The sequence below is a fragment of the Sinocyclocheilus rhinocerous genome, unplaced genomic scaffold (genome assembly GCF_001515625.1).
Source record: "Sinocyclocheilus rhinocerous isolate Xijiao unplaced genomic scaffold, SAMN03320098_v1.1 scaffold899, whole genome shotgun sequence".
Taxonomy (NCBI): Eukaryota; Metazoa; Chordata; class Actinopteri; order Cypriniformes; family Cyprinidae; genus Sinocyclocheilus; species Sinocyclocheilus rhinocerous.
In genome coordinates, this window is record NW_015653460.1 from 1,547,976 (window position 1) to 1,568,851 (window position 20,876).

Below are 20,876 nucleotides of genomic sequence, written 5' to 3' on the forward strand. Positions count from 1 at the left end.
CAGACAGTCTGACAGTTAGGCAGATTGACAGACAGTTTGATGGCCAGAGGGTTAGACAGACAGACAGACAGACAGACAGACAGACAGACAGACAGACAGATAGATAGACAGACAGACAGACAGATAGATAGATAGATAGATAGATAGATAGATAGATAGATAGATGGAAAGCGAGGGACGAAAGCAGATAAGAAATTAGTTTGAGGGAGGTGACACTGAAAATTAGAGCCATTAGAAGTCCATCTGTGAAGACCACAGGTAAGCCTTCACCTGCTTTAACCTTAGTGGAATTTCAATTAAAAGCAGGGCAGAAAAAGACAGCAGCCATATGTCTCATGCTCAGATGAGTTCACGGGTAGACTGATACACCAACTCTTGAAACCAAAACACCTGCTTTTCACTTTTATTTAAAACTTAAACAACATGAAGAGACGTGGGTGGATTGCCATCAAGGTCACTTTGCCCACATAGATAAATGTCTTCAGACGTGTATAGAAACATCTGTTTATCTCAGTCTGCTGTTTTTGTCACTTTCTCCTTCTGTCTCAAAGGAGGGAGGTTTTATCAGCTCACTAAATTAGTCTATTGACTGGCTGATGAGCTTGAGAGAAACTTCCTGACTGCCTAAAACAACCTGAAACTAACAGTCATAGTATTAAAAAAAGCACAAAAATCATCTCTTCAATTCTCAATTATTTATTCTAGAAAGCATTGAGAGCAAATGGAGAGTTTCATTAAAGGCGAAGTATGTAATTCCTGTTCCACTCACAAAAACAATAACTGTTGTCTGACAGGTTTCCACAGACACTTACTCTAAAAAAGTTAGTCCTGCACACAAATGTACAATATTAGTTGAGTCAATGTTGTGATGTCTGACGAATCAGACACTCAAATAAACATAAAGTTAGAAAGCACCACAGAATAACAGCATTTACAAGATCTGGGGAAATTTAGCAACAAATGTCTTACTTTAGATTTATTTATATAGATTCATTCTTTTATAACAGTTAACAAAAATTGTTTTACTCTGAGACAAAGGTAATCTCATCACATTTGAGTTCAATGTCACAAACACTTCAGATTTGCAGAAAGTCAGAGATCTCCACATGAGCTACCAAGAACAACCCGAGCTATGCATCCTACATTCATTTCATAACTTTACACTCGAACTACAGTATATATATAACAATAACAATATATGACAATATATAACAATATATGACAATAACTGTCTCATTTGTGTCTCCTAAAGCATTTTAAAACATCTAAGACAAAGTTGATACTTCAAAGAACAATAACTGAAGCTATAAAAGAGCACTAAACTGAGATATATAAAGACTTTTAAAGTAAAACAGATTATAGATTATCTTCAATCAAACATGTCAAACATCTAAACATGCACGGGATCTTTTACTTCTCTCTCACACACAGACTTACCTGTCTGTCTTCCAGCGTCCTGTGAGTTCTCCAGCATGTGAGATGATGTGAGCAGCAAGTGATAAAGGAGGAGGACAGGGAGGTGAAAGAGGAAGATGACAGAAAGGAGGATGGAGAAAAAGTGTCAAATAATGAGGAAGAGAAAAAGCCAAAGAACGACTGATTAATGCGCATGAAAGACAGATAGAGAATATTATCCTAGTGGGCAGCCCTTGCTGAAGATAAAGTGACAGAGAGGAGAGAGACAGAGAGCTGGGATTGTGTGTGGTGTACGAACACTGGCAGCACTAGCTATCTCTCTCTCGCTCACTCGCTCTCCCTCTCTTTCTCTCACTCTGCCAACACTCAACTCCCCCTCCACCCCTTCCTCTATCTCATTGTCAAATAATGGATCGGCATTTAAAGCATATCAGACCGGGCTCTAAAGAGTTTAACACTATGATAATCTCATACATATTATCAGATCGCAAACGTTTCTTGTTAGAATTCGTACAGAAGATTTTGAGATTCCATGCATCATTAGTGGTGCTTTCTAAGTCAAGCTTTAATGCTCATAGTTTGGGGCTGAGAGTATTTAACTGTATTAACCTTACTCATCCTGCAGTGATTAAACCACAAAACTGAAGGTTACCTCAAATCGTTTGGTTAGCAATCATATGATTTTCACCTGGTGGATGCTAAAACAGGTTTAAAAAGTCCCACAGAATTGTATTGGAGGATCATTTAGAGACCGGAATATCACAAAGACTTTCTAACCACCGAATAACAACGAGTGATGGGTGTTTTTGAAACTTTGTGAATCTTTTCTTTCGAACCTGAAGAGCTGTGTCCACCATAGAGATTAAGGAAAGGTCAGATTGATGTTGCTTTTTCTTGTTGGGCCGACAAAAAGTTAAATTTTTTATCTGGTCTGCATGCCTCAGAAGTATATTATTAATATTAATATCCAGTGATGCTGTTTTGAATTGATTATCATTAAGACAAGAAACATTTTTCACCATTTCATTTTATAAAAAGGGCAAATGTTTCCATGCAGAATGCTGTGAATATCTGAAGGGGATTTCCATACTTTTGACATTTCACATTACACATGAGAGGTGTAAAAATACAACTCTAAAGACGTGAATAGAAGTGTGTGATACTCATGAGGGTTCCGGCAGGATGGGAGATCAATGCACGGTGAATGGCTCGCGTCTCAATGATTCTTAGAAATCTACTTTCATGAAAAGAGATGCCGAGTAATCTATGAATAGTTTGTCCTTCATTTGCACTTCCAATAACACACTCACATACTCACTCACTCACTCACTCACTCACTCAGTCAGTCTGAGATCCACAGATGCACAGAGCCACATGTAAAAACACCACACAGTGTTTTCATGCTTCATGTCACATGTTTATGAGCTGTGTTGTTCACATGGCAACGGGAACCACTCTCTGAAATACCATTACACTGAAAAGTTTTGACAAATCTGTCCGTCCGTCCATCCATCCATCCATCTATCCGTCCGTCCGTCTATTCATCCATGACCTATCTATCTATCTATCTATCCGTCCGTCCGTCCGTCCGTCCATCCATCTGTTCATCCATGATCCATCTATCCGTCCGTCCGTCTGACCTATCTATCTATCTATCTATCTACCCATTCGTCCATCCATCCATCCGTCCGTCCGTCCGTCCATCTATTCATCCATGATCCATCTATCCGTCCGTCCGTCTATTCATCCATGACCTATCTATCTATCTATCTATCTACCCATCCATCCGTCCATCTATTCATCCATGATCTATCTATCTATCTATCTATCCGTCCGGCCGTCCATCTATTCATCCATGATCCATCTATCCGTCCGTCCGTCTATTCATCCATGACCTATCTATCTATCTATCTATCTATCTATCTATCTACCCATCCATCCGTCCATCTATTCATCCATGATCTATCTATCTATCTATCTATCTATCTACCCATCCGTCCATCCATCCGTCCGTCCGTCCATCTATTCATCCATGATCTATCTATCTATCTATCTATCTATCTATCTACCTACCTGTCTATCTATCTATCTACCTATCTATCTATCTATCTATCTATCTGTCTGTCTGTCTGTCTGTCTATCTATCTATCTATCTATCTATCATCATTGTGGATGTTCAGACACTATGTACTGTAGATGTAAATATTTGCTCTGACAGTGATTCACTTTGATTATGTGATTATTATCACAGATTATGTGATGAATCATGCTTAGTTCATTTGGTTCACTTTTATTTGAACATTTTGGTATGATTCATATTTGTTAAAAAAATGCTGCAAACACAAATGTAACTAAATGAACAAATTACACTATAATGGAATATTAACACAAACAATACACCATATTTTACATTTACAGGGCCAAATAATTATTTTTATTTTGTATATAATAATTATTGAGCATGTTTTGGATATGAAATGAATACGTAATACATTAGATGCTCTTATAACTGATTTTAAAATTCTTTAATGAACGCATCAAAGTTTCTTTGTTATGTCAATATATATTGTACACCCCCAGAGTTGATTTCAAAAACACTCATGAAGAGATCTTGATTCATATCTATATTCTGTATCACAAGCATCCCTTTCACTGCCATATGAAGTGTAAAACCCATCTGTGGGAGCTTATCATGCACATGCCAGAACACAGTTGCTTATTTCATTCAAATCTCAGAAGGCAAAATACAAACTTGAGAAGGACTGACATACCAAGAAATCATAAAAGTGACTGCGTGCATGTGCTTATGAATATGCGCTAGCCAAGATGTTATCACCTAACTTTGGTCTGTAATTTCCATTTGATGAATGATTGTCTCTCTCAACACTCTTCTAAAGCAGTGATGACCTTAAGATGAACAGCGTTATGAATCTGTTTATCTCACATCACAGCACAATGTTTGATCAGGCCCGCTGGTGATTATACCTTCTTTACGTAACTCTGAATGTTAATCAGGGAATCGTGCATTTCTCTTACCCAGAACTTCAGATGGACCTTTGCGCATCCATGTGTATCCATGGCAACGACACCCGGGAGGTGATGAATTCAGACAAAGGGCAGAACCCAGAGGCCAAAAAATGATAATGTATAAATGAGAGATTCTAAATCCAGTAACAGCTTTTTTGTGTGTACAAAATTATAGCTCTCTCTCTCTCTCTCTCTCTCTCTGTGTGTGTGAAGTAGCCTATCAACTGCTGTTTCTGTTTATCATCTTGACTGACTGTTGCTGAAAATGCAAATGATGGCAATTCTTTTTGGACTGCTTACAATGCAAATATCACCTTCAAAAATGAAGTTAAATGGCTTTGTACAAAATACTGGGCGGAAATTATAGGGTATAATAAGCAAAATTAATAAGCAAAATTATTTTAAGAAAAAAAAACTATTAAAAGAAAATTCACATTTATTATAATAATGATAACAATAGCAATAATAAATGTATATATGTAAATGACATAGCTTATATATAAATTTCCGTTTATAATAACAAGAATTGCTTTATACATTACAGTCACTGTTGTTGTTGCTGTTATTATTATAAATGTACACACACACACACACACAACAACAACAACAAATACTATGATTAACAATACTAAAATTCATTGATATATTATATAGCCTACTTTCGCTTATTGTTACCATATAGCATACACGTAGAGAAATATTGCAATCTTAATTACTTGGATGTTTCAGTTTACCTACATTTCACACAGGTGTCCTAGCAGGGCAACCACAGATGCATTTCCTCACATTGCACACACAGCAAGTTATTTTTTCTTCATTTTTTTTGCAACAGCGTCCTCATTTGGTGGATATGTAATATAAACTGCAACATAGTTTCAAAACGTAACTTTTCACAATGCATATTGTGAGTATTTGACAAAATAAAACTGTTTCCTGAATCAAGTGAGACGGAAGAAGTTTACAGACCCGTAGGCTGAGGATTTTTACTTTAAATGAGTGGATTTTGCGCTGTCGCGAATCAATGCCATATACGTCTCTATTCGATAGAAGTGACTGAGTTAAACAGTGCTGACGTCAGAGGAAGTGTGTAGCTCATTTCTATTGCGGTCTCTAGCCTGTCCACTCTGTTCCGCCGCTTTCACTGCTGTTGCGTATTAACTCAAAACGACCACAAGAGGGCTCATTATTTAGTGAAATTATTTTCATTATTAAAAAAAAACAAAAATGTTTTTAAATACATTAATGTAGATTTTTAATTAATATACATTAAATGTATGTACATTTCTAAGAGGTCTTTGCTTTACATATATACGTTGTGTAGTCATTTTACAAAAGTTTAAAGAACTGAGGCTGAGTGTATGATACGGAAAATAAAACAGTTGATTTCTGAGCACTTAATATTTCTGATATTTATTATTTGACGTATGACATTTTAATTGTTAATTTAACCATTACCTAAAACAGAAAATATTCTATTCTATTCTATTCTATTCTAGTGCCCAAATAAAGTTTGAAGGTTCGGCATAGCTGTGGAGCTGATCCATGTAACCAATCAGAAGTCCAGCCGAGCAGCACGTGACCTTCCCTGGAAGAGCAAGCAGAGAGGACAGTCTGTTTTTCAGAAAAACATCTTTGTTTCAGAGAGAACGAAAAGAGTGGAAAAGCAACAGATCCGAGGGGCGTCTTATGTTGTCGAATAAAATCTGAATCGTCTCTCAGGATAAGCTGTGCTGAAGGGGATGCTGGGGGTGTCAGAGATGACGGGCAGGTACCGTGTTTGAAACTGATTTTTATTTTTAATTAGATATATTATGGAGAAATCGCCAACCATAGATGCTGCAGTTTTATTAATTACTTTATTACCTTACTTCTCTTTCTTTTTTTCCACCTTCTCTTTTTGTCTACTGTTAAACGGTTAGAGTGAAATCTGTGTTTTGTTATAGAGGGAAAACTATGAAATGTAATGGTTTGAGATGAGTGCGGATGCTAAGCTAATTAGCCTCCCTAGTGGAGTTTTCCTGGGACACACACACACACACACACACACACACACACACACAGAGAGACACACACACACACAGAGAGAGAGAGAGAGAGAGCTGCAAAGACATTCAACACGCCACATGTGTTTAGATAAGTCCTGTCATACTGTAAGTTAGTTAACTTCCTGTATAATACATTGTAAGCAAATTAAATACATTATTATTAATTTTATTTAGTATGATTTGTGATATTTTATTTCATAGTGTTTCTGGAAAGCTGTGATCCTCTTCCATATGAAAACATTGATTCTCAGTTGTTTTGTGTAGTCTGTGCTGTTGGGAGACATTCCTGAGCCGGATGCTCCCACAGACTGTCAGATCATCTTGGGAAACATGGATATAATCTGCTTCCTGAGATGTTAAGCTCCCAATTATCATGTCTAAACAGTGTTAGTAAAATATACACTACCACTGAAACATTTTGGGTCCGTAACAATTTATTTATTTGTAAATAAAGTAGTTTTGTCAAACGATTAATTGCATCCAAAATAAAAAATTTTGTTTACATAATATATGTGCATACTGTGTGTATTTATTATGTATATATAAATACAAACACATGCATGTATATATTTAAGAAAAATATGTTATGTTTATATATTAAATATATTTATATATAATATAAAATATAAGAATATAAATATATAAATGTATATGCATGTAAATATTTTCAAAATATATACTGTATGTGTGTGTATTTATATATACATAATAAATATACACAGTACACATGCATATGTTATGTAAACAAAAACTTTTATTTTGGATGCGATTAAAGTAATACTTTTATTCTGTAAGGATGAATTAAATCGATGAAAAGTGATAGTAAAGATATTTATAATGTTTAAATGCTGTTCTGTTGATTCCTCTTCATTAAAGAATACTAAAGAAAGTATCATGGCTTCTACAAAAATATGAAGCAGGATAACTGTTTTCAACATTGATAATAATAACAAATGTTTCTTAAGCACTAAATCAGCATATTAGAATGATTTCTGAAGGATCACGTGACACTGAAGACTGATTCAGCTTTGCCGTCACAGGAATAAATGACATTTTAAAATATTCAAATAGAAAGCAGTTATTTAAAATTGCAGTAATCTTTCAAAATATCACTGTTTTACATAAATTAAATGATGCCTTGATAAGCATATGAGACTACTTAAAAAAAATAATAAAAAAAAAACAAACAAAAAAAACTTATAGACCCCAAACTTTTGAGTGGTAGTACATATGATATTATGTGTAATATTCAATTAAGTTTTCTGATAAATATTTACTTGTTTGTGCAACAGGGTTCCAAAGTCTAAGAACACTAGTGAAAATTTTAATAGCATTTTTCTAATAAAAAAATTGAATTACATTTGGAATAAAAAGTCAAATTGAAAATGAAAATTTTTTTTTTTATATGGTATGTTTAGGTTTTCAAACCCCCACTGTATATTCTTCCAGCTGGGAGTGTGTTACAGACATAAGCAAGCCTTCAACAAACACACACACACACACAGATGGCACAGCTCCCACTTGAACTGACATACAACAGTCTCCGTCTCTTTAACACACAAATGATCTATTTATATATCTACAGTTTGTTAGTACACAAGCAGATCTTCTCTGCTCAGCTTCACTTCACCATATAGGGCACACGGCCTTAGAATCATCAGTCTGAATTAACACCGTGACAAGGGTCATTAATTCCGTGGTGAAGGGAATGAGGGGAAGTTGTAAAGACGGCCCATCCCCTAATAGCTACATCATGATGTCATAGAGGAGAAATGCCATGTGTCATTTGAGATCACGTCTGGCAGTGTAACCACAGGCCACGGCAGACTAATTCTGTTTGTGTAAACATTGGTTGCAGTCTTGCCCGGTCACTCTTAAATGGAGAAACTTAATATCTTGTAAAGTGCCAGACAGGCTACGTGGGATTTTTGAGTAGAGAAACATCAGCTTGAATCACTTTCAGGAGCAGGGTGGCAAATTACAATATGATACTGATATCAATTCAATTGAATAATATTCAGTGAAACACATTCATAATTGTAGAAATTAAATTGTTTTTTATACACTATCTATTAGGGCTGCACGATAAATCGCATGCGATATTTAATGCGCATCTTGTCAGAAAGCCGGTTCTGTAATCAGCGGTAAATCTCCATCACGTGCGTGCTTTCACATTGAGCAGCATTAACTACACAGAGCCGTTGTTCACTGACGAGCTGCACAAAAAATCGCACGAATATAAACGTGGTTTTGCGCAGCTCGTCAGTGAACAACGGCTCTGTGTAGTTAATGCTGCTCAATGTGAAAGCACGCACGTGATGGAGATTTACCGCTGATTACAGAAGCAGCTTTACTGATAAGATGCGCGTTAAATATCGCATGCGATTTATCGTGCAGCCCTACTATCTATTCAGAATAACATTTTTGGGTGAACTATCCCTTTAAACATTGGCTCAGTGCTGTTTATTGGCTAAGCCAATGCCAGTAATTGCAAAACGGGCAATTATCCTCGAATGAATCTATCTGGCCAATATATCATTCTGTAAAAAGGTTTTTTCACTATAATAAAATATATATTATGCGGCTCACTTGTGTGAGATGCGAGCGAAGCTGTGATAGATGTCCCTCTGGGCAAAATATGCGTTCTGTGTGAACGGCTTCAGTTGATTTCAGTTTTGACATAAACAAGATCTTCTCCACATTGATGTTGTCTTTCTCCGCAATATTTTGAATGAACAATGCAGCAGTGCCACATCTAGTGGTTTCAACTACAAAAACATTAAAATGCAACGACACTTACATTGTCATCGCATCTTGTGCTCCACTGATAAGGCTGCCTGACGCACACCTAAAATTCGAGTGCAGTGTTTTTGCATTCGAATGTGGATTTTTATTTTAAATTCAACAAATATTCGAAATTCGATTTTTATTTTTTATTTGACAGCTTTAATTCATACATTCACCTAAACTGTCAAACATAGTAATATATACTTCCATTCAAAATTTGGGTTGGTAAGATTTTTAAATGTTTTTCAAAAAAGTCTCTTTACTCGCCAAAGCTGCATTTATTTGACAAAAAATACTGTAAATTCACTAATATTGTCAAATATTGTTACAAAAAAAGGTTTTCTGTTTGAATATATTTTAAATAATTTATTCCTGTGATGCAAAGATGAATTTTCAGCATCATTACTCCAGTCTTCGGTCTCACATGATTCTTCAGAAATCATTCTAATATGCGTATTTTCTGCTCAAAAACCATTATTATTCTCAGTATTTAAAACAGTTGTGCTGCTTAATATTTTTGTGGAAGCTGTGATTTTTTTTTTTCATGATTTATTAAGTTCAAAAGAGCAGCTTTTTTACTGTACATTTTGATAATTTAATTGCATTCTTGAATAAAAGTAAATATTCAAAAATAAATTCTTACTGAAGGAGGCTGACTCTTAATGCTGTGTTAGGTCTATAGGCTCATGGCCACTGCTGTTCATTTCTCCTGACATTGATCTGTTTCTTACAGCAACATGGCCAATGCCCTAGCAAGTGCCTCGTGTGAACGGTGTAAAAGCGGATTTGCCCCAGCGGAGAAGATCGTCAACAGCAACGGCGAGTTGTATCATGAACAGTGCTTTGTCTGCGCACAGTGTTTCCAGCAGTTTCCTGAAGGGCTCTTTTATGAGGTACTTGCATTAAACCTGTCATGTAGCATTTAATATTGAAGCCTAGCGGTTTAAGGGGTAATATCATACATTTAGTTTGTTTTGTTTTTTAGTAAATTATAGACCCTGAGGTCCACTTAGATTTGTTGTGTAATGTTTTTTTTGTAGCAAAAACCTGAAATATAATATAAATCTATAAATATACTGTACAATATACATATTTGTAAATAATATTAATATCTATTAGTTCAAAAATATATGTATTTTTTTTATTTATAAAAAAGTAGACATTTCTTCAAAGTTCTGGAAGTTACAGTAGTGTCTGCAGGATGCAATTGTCTGCAGTTGATTGACTTTGAGATGTATTCCCATTGGAGCTGATGTTATGTTTGATTTTTCTCCCTTCTGTCCATAGTTTGAGGGAAGGAAATACTGCGAGCATGATTTCCAGATGTTGTTTGCTCCCTGTTGTCACCAGTGTGGTAAGAGACGCACACACACAAACATATGAACAGGTGATGTTATTGACTATGCTAATTGTGAATTGTGTCCCTCCTATTCCCACAGGAGAGTTTATAATTGGGCGTGTGATTAAGGCCATGAATAACAGCTGGCACCCTGACTGTTTCTGCTGTGATATCTGCCAAGCCGTGCTCGCCGATGTTGGATTCGTCAAGAATGCCGGCCGGTGAGTTTACAGCCAATGAGGGGTGACCGTGAACATGGGACTGACAGGCTGAATGCGTTCAATTGGTCTATGATCAGCTTTCATTTATGAATGATCTTAAGCAATTCTGATTCTTAAACACAGGTTATTAGTCCTACCAACCAGAATCATCCTTTTGAGATGTTCTTTAGCTCAACTGTTTGCATATGGAGCCAAATCACCATTCGAGCATTCTGATTGGCTGGTGTGCATTTCTGCTTTTTCCAGCCATCTCTGCCGTCCATGTCATAACCGCGAGAAAGCTCGGGGCCTCGGGAAGTACATCTGTCAGAAGTGTCACGCCATCATCGAGGAACAACCCCTCATTTTCAAAAACGACCCCTACCATCCCGACCACTTCAACTGCAGTAACTGCGGGTCAGTACGACACTAAATGATTCCATCTGCTGTGTCCATTTACTAAAAGTGATGTGAATTTGAGGTTGTGTGTTTTACAGTAAGGAGCTGACCGCCGACGCTCGCGAGCTGAAAGGGGAACTCTACTGCCTCCCCTGCCATGATAAGATGGGCGTGCCGATCTGCGGAGCTTGCAGGCGTCCTATTGAGGGCCGTGTGGTCAACGCCATGGGCAAACAGTGGCATGTTGAGGTGCTGTGTATTTTATTTAGATTTTTAAAATTATGTTCAACATAGTGACAGTTCTAGTACAGTGTGCACCATAACTTTTCTGAAAATATATTTAATTAGGGATGTTATACAAAAAAACTGCATGTTTATTGGTCAGAATTTCTGTCTTGGCAAGAAATTAAAAACCAACACAATTGGCTTTGTCTTAAGTGTATGTAGGCAGATCTGGACATGGGATATCAGTTCTGTTTATGAAGCCTTGCAGTACAATAGACCTGCCACAGTCTATTATGATTGTAATAGTAATCACTAAAAATACACTAAACTGATCAAAAGTGACAGTAAAGGCATTTATAATTTTTCAAATGAATGCTGTTCTTTTGAGGATGCTTTGTTCAAAAGTCTCACAATTTTCACAAAAAAAATTAAGCAGTCAACTGTTTTCACCATTGATGATTATAAGAAGTATTTCTTGAGCAAATCAGCATATTAGAATGATTTCTGAAGGATCATGTGACACTAAAGACTGGAGTAATGATGCTAAAAATTCAGCTTTGCCATCACAGGAATAAATTATATTCTAAAATATATTGCAGTGGAAATCACTTATTTTAAACTGTAATAATATTTTACAATACTACTGTCTTACTGTACTCAAATAAATGCAGCTTTGAGCATAAGAGACTTCTTTCAAAATCAGTCAAAACTTTTGAATGGTAGTGTATATTTGAATGGCATGCTCACAGCGTGTGTGTTTGTGTGCCTCTACAGCATTTTGTCTGTGCCAAGTGCGAGAAGCCTTTCCTGGGACACCGTCATTACGAGAGAAAAGGACTTGCTTACTGCGAGACTCACTACAACCAGGTAACACATGCCTGGCTCTTCTTTCAAAGCCTCTTTTGATCTGAAAAGGCTGTGTTGTGGATAATGAAACTTGTGAGACTAAAGCATCTGTTCTGTCTGTTGTGCAGCTCTTTGGTGATGTTTGTTATCATTGCAACCGTGTGATCGAAGGAGATGGTAATTGCTCTTTACTTGAACATGATATTGACATTTAGTTCCCAACTTTAAAGCTTCTATGTGTAATAATTACAAAAAATAATGCTTTGATATGCAGTTGTTGTTATGGCTAGGGTGCTGCTGTTGTGAGTTGTTGAGTTGTTTTTGTGTTTTCTCTCAGTGGTGTCGGCTCTGAATAAGGCTTGGTGTGTGAATTGCTTCTCGTGCTCGACCTGTAACACCAAGCTCACCCTCAAGTAAGTGATTTTACACACACGTACTCATCCTATGTCACAATCTGTCCTCTTTCCTTTTTCTCTAAGCGACTGTTCGGTAGCTGTGTTTTGTGTAAATTTGTGCAGAAGTGCCTTTAAATTGGGTCTCTCGGCTGCTGTGATGTAGCCTACTTCTTTGGATCATTACTAACCTTTCTCTCCAGCTAACTCTTTTATTCTCTACTTCTGTCCCATTCGATTCTCCTTAGCTCTTAAAATGCTACCGCATTCCATTTCTCTTTCTCTTTCCCACTTCAAACCCATTCCTCTTCCAATCTTCCATCCAATTTCCCCTCCTTTTCGCTTGTTTCTCCTCTTTCCTCCCTCATTGTCCCTGACGGTGGCCCTGCAGGGACAGGTTTGTGGAGGTGGACCTGAAGGCGGTGTGTAAACACTGTTACGAACGCCTGCCGGAAGAGCTGAAGAGCCGTTTGGCGAAACGTGAACGTGACTCTCGCGAACGGCGAAAGAAAGTCATCGCCGTCTGTCTGTAACTCTTTTCTCTCCTTTTCCTTCTTCTTGCTCATCTGCTTCACTCGTTCATTATCATTGGTTAGTGTCTGCAGCCTCACCATTTATTTATTTATTTTTTTTATGTATTTTTCAGCAACTTTTCCCTGTATTTTTTTTTATCATTAATCATTATTGGATATTTAATTGTGCATGCTTACTTTTCCTGTTTTTTTTTTTTTTTACCATCAGTCCCCCCCCCATTTTAGAGGGTAAATGTACATTTACCATCATCTAATACTCACTTAGGCCCAATCCCAATTCTATTTTATACCCCTACGCCTACCCCTTCCCCTTCCCCCTTTAAACAGAGTGTCAAGGAGAAGGCGTAAAAATATTCCCCTGAGAAATGATACACCACTACTATACCGTTACACGTCGTCTAGCTTCTACAATACACACACCTATACTGGTGTGCATTAGAGCCTTACCGTTCTATATTAATGCGCTGCTTACACACACACACATACATATCGGAGATCACGCAGCTCACACATTCAGGAGCAAAGAAACTAGTCAACGCTGCCCCGCGACTTGTATTAATAACATTGTTTAAATACTGAATCGCTACATTATATTTTCCAGCAACAAGAGGATAAAATCGCAGTTTTTGAAGTAAACTCACTCATTGTAAAGAGAGACACAGAGACGCACATACACACAACGTTCATCTCTCTCTCTCGAATTGGCCATATTTGAGAAAAAGGTTTAGCGATTTCTAATTATTGGGGGGACTAGCTCACCTCAATGTCTATGGTGGTTATCGCCCTGATCAGATATGAAAATATGTTGTGGCACTATCGTGCAGTCAGTAATGATTTAATATTAGCAATTATTATTTTATTTTTTTTGCAAACATTTCTTTAAATAACATGACAGTAAATATGAATACACAATTGTAAAATAAAACTAATGATTACTTTTCATTCAAATCTTTATTAGTGCAAAAAATGCTTTTTGTTCGCTCGGGCAGCCATGTTGCCGCTGTAGCCGGTTTTGCTGAGGTAATTCTCATACCCCTTCGTTTGAAGTGTGGTCCTGAAAAATCTTCGTTTGAAGGGCTATCTGGCCATTCCCTCTACCCCTCCAACCAAAATCGAGACACCCCTTCATGTGAATGCGCAAAACTGAGGGGTAAGGGGTAAAAATGGGATTGGGCCTTGCTCTTAGAAAACACTAGTAATTTAATAATAGTGTGCAAAATGAATAGAATTTTTTAGATTGGTGTGATGCTTAACTTCAATTGTAGCGAATTTGTCTGTCTTAAATGTTCAATTTAGTTATTAAAATGTGAAAATGTAATTAAAATTAAAATCAGCCATAACATCAAAATAATAATATGGTTACTGTTATCAGCAAGAATTGTAATATAGATGCATCTCTATTTTCCAGTATTCATTTGTCAGTTCAGCATTATCATATTTTTAATATTTTATTTATGTTTTTTCACCCATTTTTTTGGTCACTCATAGACCTAATTATTGCACGACACTGCTTAAGTATTAATAAAATATTTTATTATATTATTTATTATAGTTTTTTTATTATAGTATTTAATATTTTAAACTGGCTTTTAATATTTTCAGTGATCATTTTAGTTTTAGTAATTTTATTTTGTGCTTTTGTCAATTGTTTTCTTTTTAATATTTATATTTAGCTTTATTTTAGTTTTAGTAATTTTAGTACTTCAACTTAAATTTATTTAATTACAGTTAGCTTTCAGAGCAATGTTTCTAATGTTTCTAATTTTAACAATATTTATTTTATTTTGGCTTTATTTTATTATCAAAAATTATTTTTGATAGTTTTAGCTGGAATGGAACGCATACATGTAGACTTATGTTTCTGGCCTGAATGTGTTAAAAATCACACTCCTAAAAGCAAAATTTGTGTTTTAGGAACAAGTTTGTGGAATTTGACATGAAGCCGGTGTGTAAGAAATGTTACGAGAAGTTTCCTCTGGAGCTGAAGAAGAGACTCAAGAAGCTGGCGGAGACCGTAGGCCGCAAGTAGATCTCCTCGCCCACAGGGGGAGTCAAAGGATGGTCAATTGTTACATCTATGGTGCTTAAAGTACGAACAGAGACCAAACTAAATCTGGACCGCAAATGATCTCGGATTAGTCGTAGAAGTGTGTCTTACGTGCTTGAGCTTTGTTTTTCCATGGCAGAAAGTAGCCAGCAGATTTTCTTTGGTCTCGCACCAACAGATGTTCTTGTGTCTTAACACTCTGCAACCAAAACCAAACAAATACTTTTATATAGTTTATTGATATGTACTTGCATGTTTATAAAGATAATACTAGTTATATTCTCACTGTTCAGAGTGATTATTCAGCACGTTTGTCACTTCTGTTGCCTCATATGCAATGCCACAGAGCTTTTTCTCAAGGCTGAACCCCTTTCTGTGTCCTGACTGTGGGCCCAGTTTTGATGTATTGATCTGAGAGTTGTATTTGATTTTTAATGTATGCTCAAGCCTTATATTTTTCTGTCAGACGGGATCAGAAGCTAATGCATGATGTAATGAGCCTGGAGCAACACAAGCTCTAAACCAAACTTTTTGCTCAGATGAAAGTGCTGAGGCTGTGTAATCTCCTCCCCAGCTTAAATTATCTTGCTTTATTAAAGCCCTCGCTGTGTTCTCGAAATATGCAATAAATTAGACCACTTGTATTTCTTCTGAGAGGTTTATGAACTATGTTGACTGTCTTGAGTCATAACATCCTTGTCTTTTTCATTTTGTTTTAAACTTTAGTTTTATGACATGCCTGCCTTATTTTTCTGGAGAAAAATGCCTTTTATACTCTTCGGATATAATGAACTTGTGCCTTGTGTATTATCTACATTGACAGTAATTACTTATGATTTTTTGTAACAATTGACCGAACTTAAACATGATTTGACAGTGTTTGATTTCATAATGTTTTTAAGTATGAAAGATATTTTAAAAGGAGACACTTAACATCGCTACATTTCTACTTGGATTAATTCACATTATTATATTTTGTTTGATTATGCATTTAGCTATTTGCTAATTTGTTTTTTAAAGCAAGATTATTACAGTCAGACATTTCATTTTAATTAACAGTAATTTTTAAAAGCCATTGCAAAACTACTTTATGAATTCATCAAGGTCTGCATTCACTGAATGACGCATTTTGGCAAAATATGTATTAATATGCTTGTTGGCAGCTTTTAAATAATAAATCTCACTATGTTCTGTATGTAATATCAAAATATATTAATAAAGTATGCACTATTTCTGATGTCTTCACACTTTCTTTCTAATGGGGTCCATGTCTATTAAAGGGATAGTTCACCCAAAAATGAAAATTTGATGTTTATCTGCTTACCCCCGGGGCATCCAAGATGTAGGTGACTTTGTTTCTTCAGTAGAACACAAACTGAGATTTGTAACTCAAACCGTTGGAGTCTATCAGTCGTATAATGCATGGCAATGGTAGCAAAATCTATGGGAGTAAAAAAAAACATGCACAGACAAATTTTGGGTGAACTATCCCTTTAAGGTCAACTATATGCTAGTGTAGGGTAGACTGAGTACATTTGAGACGTGTGTACAGTTGAAACACCTTAAATAACTTGCGTGCAAAGGAACCCTGAGCCGTGATTTTTGCTCCACACATGCGTATTAGCATTCTCTTTGACACCTGTATGTGTGTGTACTGGTAGGCTATATATGGTTTATGAGGACACAAATGTGTATAATGACGTGGGTACTACAACGTAAACATGGTTTATGAGGACACTTCCTGTGTCCCCGTTCCATTAAAAAAAACTTGGAACTTGCCAGTAGTTTTCTGTAAGGGGTTGGTGTAGGGTGATAGAAAATACAGTTTGTACAGTATAAAAAGGAATGGGTTTCTTAACTGTACCATGGTACTGTTTCAGCTGTACCCTATATGGGTACAGTTGAGACAAAAATGCACCTTATGTTTATGAGCTAATTGTGGAAAATAAAAAACTACTTATGGCTATTATTAGTTTATGAAATTTTAGTACATAAGCAAAAGAAATGTGAAAAATCACTTCATTTCAGCATCTAGTTTTTGTGTAGTGATGAAAAAAGCAGAAAGTGTCTCTACTGTACTCAGTCTACCCTACTCTTAAAAATGCGAAGGCACAATAGTAAAATCTAACATGCAATATTCTAAGTTATCTGAACTGCATGAAATAAGGGACCAGTACAGACTTGTATCATTTTGTGTTTAATATAGGTAAAACGTCATGGGAATATGTCACCAGGTGGCGCTGCTACACTAGACTAGAATCTTATAACTAAAGTCTTCAAGGAAAGTTGCATTTCGTTTGGAAGAGACACTCAATCCTACTGTAAACTCTTTAATACTGTCTCTTCATTCTCTAGTTTCCCTTTAGAATTACACTGAGTTGAAGTGCACCATGGTTGAATGGTTTCATTCAAAAGATTTTGAAAAAAGAAAAAAAAAGAGATGCAACGCATATTAGGCGCTCTGAGATGGATTGAACTAAATAAACAACTAGGCTACTTGCTATCACTGAACCGCTGAACAGACTCGCTGTCTTACCCTCTGAAGCTGTGGTGCTAAGTACAGATGAAACAATACCACTGATTCTATTATTGTAGCTCAACAGCAGAAGTGAGAAAAGCAGAAAAATATCATCTGGGTGTCGCCTCGCCTCTGTCATCATTTACAATGGCAGTAATTTACATTCAGCCGCGCTAATTTCTGTGCTCTCGAGGGCTGCAACAATTCGTCATTTCCCTGCGAGCATCTCTTCATCTGAGTCTTTTCAAATGAAACGAGAAAAGGAAATGACAAAGAACAATGAGACACATTCAAAAAGTTCTCAAAGACAGCAATTGAAGAGGGTGGATTTGACTAGTTAGTTTCCTCAGAGATAATCTTCAACAATACATGTCGTCACGGCAGGGCTGTAATCTACGCAGACACGGTCTTCCTCAGTATTTACCTCAACCTCAGTGTTGTTTGTTAGTTCATAGATGGATGGACAGACAGACAGATTTGCATTCACAGTGTTGCTAATCACATATCTTCAGTTAAAATCTGGGCAATTAAATATGCGTGTATAAAAGTCATTGAATAGTTTTACCTTTCAGATTCTGCTTTGTCATCATTTATTCAGTTATTGAACTAAACTGTCAAAATAACATAGCTAGGCTATATATACCCTACAGGCTACCTATAGGCTACTGTCATAAAATCCTTTAAGGCATACAGTCTATAAAAGTTATAGGGGGCTTCTTACCCCTTTTTTAAAAAGTTACATTTTGTGCTACAACTGAATTAAAATTGTTCTATTTATTTCCTATAATAATTGGCTGATGCATCATCATCTTGCATGCTAAACTTATATCTAAATATGCTACAATATAAAGTAAATCCACCTTGTCCCTATTTTACCCTAAACAAATTAAATTATTCATAAAAATAAAGATAAATAAATAATTTGATTTGAATAAATATATGGAAGAAAACATCTGATTAAAATAAAATAAATGAGTACATAAATAATACATTAGTACAGTGTACATTACAGTACAGTGCTGTGAGTAGAAAATAATGTAATAACTTAATAGAAACGTTTAAAAAATAATAATATTTAGACATTTATTGGGTCTTTATCCAAGAAACTATGCCTTTTAAATTTTAGGATGAGGTCCCTTGCACGACACACACACATACTATATTATAATATAATGTTTTAATAAAATATATAATTACATTGGGTCCCCCTCAATCCTGAATATGTGGTTACATCCTTACATTATTGCATAGCACTGTTTCTCTTCACTGAGCGGCCTTTTAATAAACATCTTTAAATTTATCCAGACGCACTGGTTCGAATAGAATTTACTCTCCCTGTTCATTGATTATGTTGTGCCTTTATGAAAGCACCATAAAAAAAAATCTTAACTACATTTTTGAAATATAGGCTAGCTGGAAGCCAGAAGTGTATAGTGTCTGCTAATTAAGGATTTACATCAAACCAGATATTTATTGTGGAGCCCGCAGTGCATTTGGTTTGTTGATCGGTGTTTAAAAATCATGCTGTGCCCAGAGGCCGATTCTAGTGCGAATGAAGTATAAGAAAAGAAAATATAGAGCCTGTGTCCATGAGAGTAGCCGTCTTTAATTATTCATGCTGAGTGGGAATAGTCATACTTGCTACACTTTGTTATTTAACGATAGGACGCATTGATTGACTAGCGTAGATGCTTGGTACTCCTGCACGTGTTGGATCAATTTGTGTGTGTAGGAGAAAGAAAGAAGGCTGAAAAGAGAGACGGACTGATGGAAACAGTGAGGCTCAGGACTGCGGGGAGTTATGGCAAAGGACTGAAAATCTATCATGGTGACAGTATGCATGGAAAACGTCAATATGTGTCACACACAGAAAACCTTCCGGGTGGATAAAGGAAAGCGACAAGCGCAGAGCCGGGGATCTGTGTGCGGAAACACAGGTGCAGCCGTGCTTATCGGGTTTCTGGTTGTCCAAACATAGCCTAGCTCATTTTTTTAAATTAATATTATTGATCCGGCGAGGAAAATTATGGTAGCCCACTCATCCGATACAAACACGGCTGATATCAAAGTTGCTTTTCTCTTCACTAAAGTTTAGAGAGGGAAACGTCTGGGGAAGTGCAGCCAGGATGTGTGGGCTCGCATTTATGGCGTCTCTTCTATATATGCTCCAGCATATGTGACTGAGAAGTATTCTCGACATCTTGTACTTGTCAAATCTTCTACTTTTTGTCTCCTTAATTACCATATTGAGAGGAGTACCATCATGGCAGGTGCTCTGAGCTGCTGGTTTCTGGTTTTACTTACATTCTCAAGTGGAGATTTTCGAATGCAACCAGACATCTTCATCGCAAGCTATTGAGGTAAAGAGGAAGCAGGATTTCAGAGTTGTATAATTGACATAATTATCCGCGAATAAGTCGATTCTTTGTGCCAACACTATTTCTAGACGTTGCTTCTTTTCTACGTCCCATCAGGCCAGATCTCTCTCTCTCTCCCCAAGATGAAGCCAAGTGAATCTAAATGGGACGCATGTTTTATTCAGGAGGCAAGTGATATCATGGCTTGTGCATCAGGGAAAAAAGTGTGCTTGAGTGTTTTTGTTTGGGTTGGTGTTTGATTGGAAGTCACTAAAGTGAAATTACTTTACCTATTGATTTTTCAGGCTCATTTTCTTACGATTTAGGAACACGGCAGAAAGGAAATGCTTTCACGGATATCTTACTTAAGAATGGCATTAAATCTACAGCATGTAATGAACCTGTGAAATGTGGGGGGTGAATTAGATGTTGTGAGTTTGAGATGCCAATGTTTAATTGCATCATTCATCAGTGTGACAGCAAGTTTTGCTCAGTTTTGGGCAAATTTGGTCTGAGGAAGTTCCTGTAGTAACATAATTCTAAAGCATCTGTTTTGTGGACACGAAGGAGATTATATTCCCTAAATATATTTTTCTTTTTCTTTCCAATTTTCAACAGGCAGTTTCCTATACCAGAATGTCATCTGTGAGGTAAAGATCAACTAGTTGTTTTGTCATTTAAAAAAACAACGCATGGAAATGGACATTTCTGAGCATGGAGCAGGCACGGCGCCAGAATTTTTTCT

General features: G+C 36.4%; 1 protein-coding gene across 3 annotated transcripts; it reads left to right on the plus strand.

Moving 5' to 3' along the window:
* Positions 1-6,060: 6,060 nt before the first annotated feature.
* Positions 6,061-15,392, plus strand: LOC107715819 (LIM and senescent cell antigen-like-containing domain protein 1). 3 transcript variants are annotated; one of them, XM_016522031.1, is made up of 10 exons: positions 6,061-6,211; positions 10,009-10,168; positions 10,563-10,629; positions 10,715-10,835; positions 11,082-11,231; positions 11,312-11,462; positions 12,213-12,305; positions 12,413-12,461; positions 12,622-12,697; positions 15,124-15,392. In XM_016522031.1, exons 1-10 carry the CDS (start codon positions 6,183-6,185, stop codon positions 15,236-15,238), a joined length of 1,011 nt encoding a protein of 336 aa, XP_016377517.1. In that variant the 5' UTR covers positions 6,061-6,182; the 3' UTR covers positions 15,239-15,392. The 3 variants fall into 3 exon arrangements, with proteins under 3 accessions (XP_016377517.1, XP_016377516.1, XP_016377518.1); XM_016522030.1 differs by lacking the exon at positions 15,124-15,392 and adding an exon at positions 13,068-13,325; XM_016522032.1 differs by lacking the exon at positions 15,124-15,392 and adding an exon at positions 12,925-13,058.
* Positions 15,393-20,876: the final 5,484 nt, after the last annotated feature.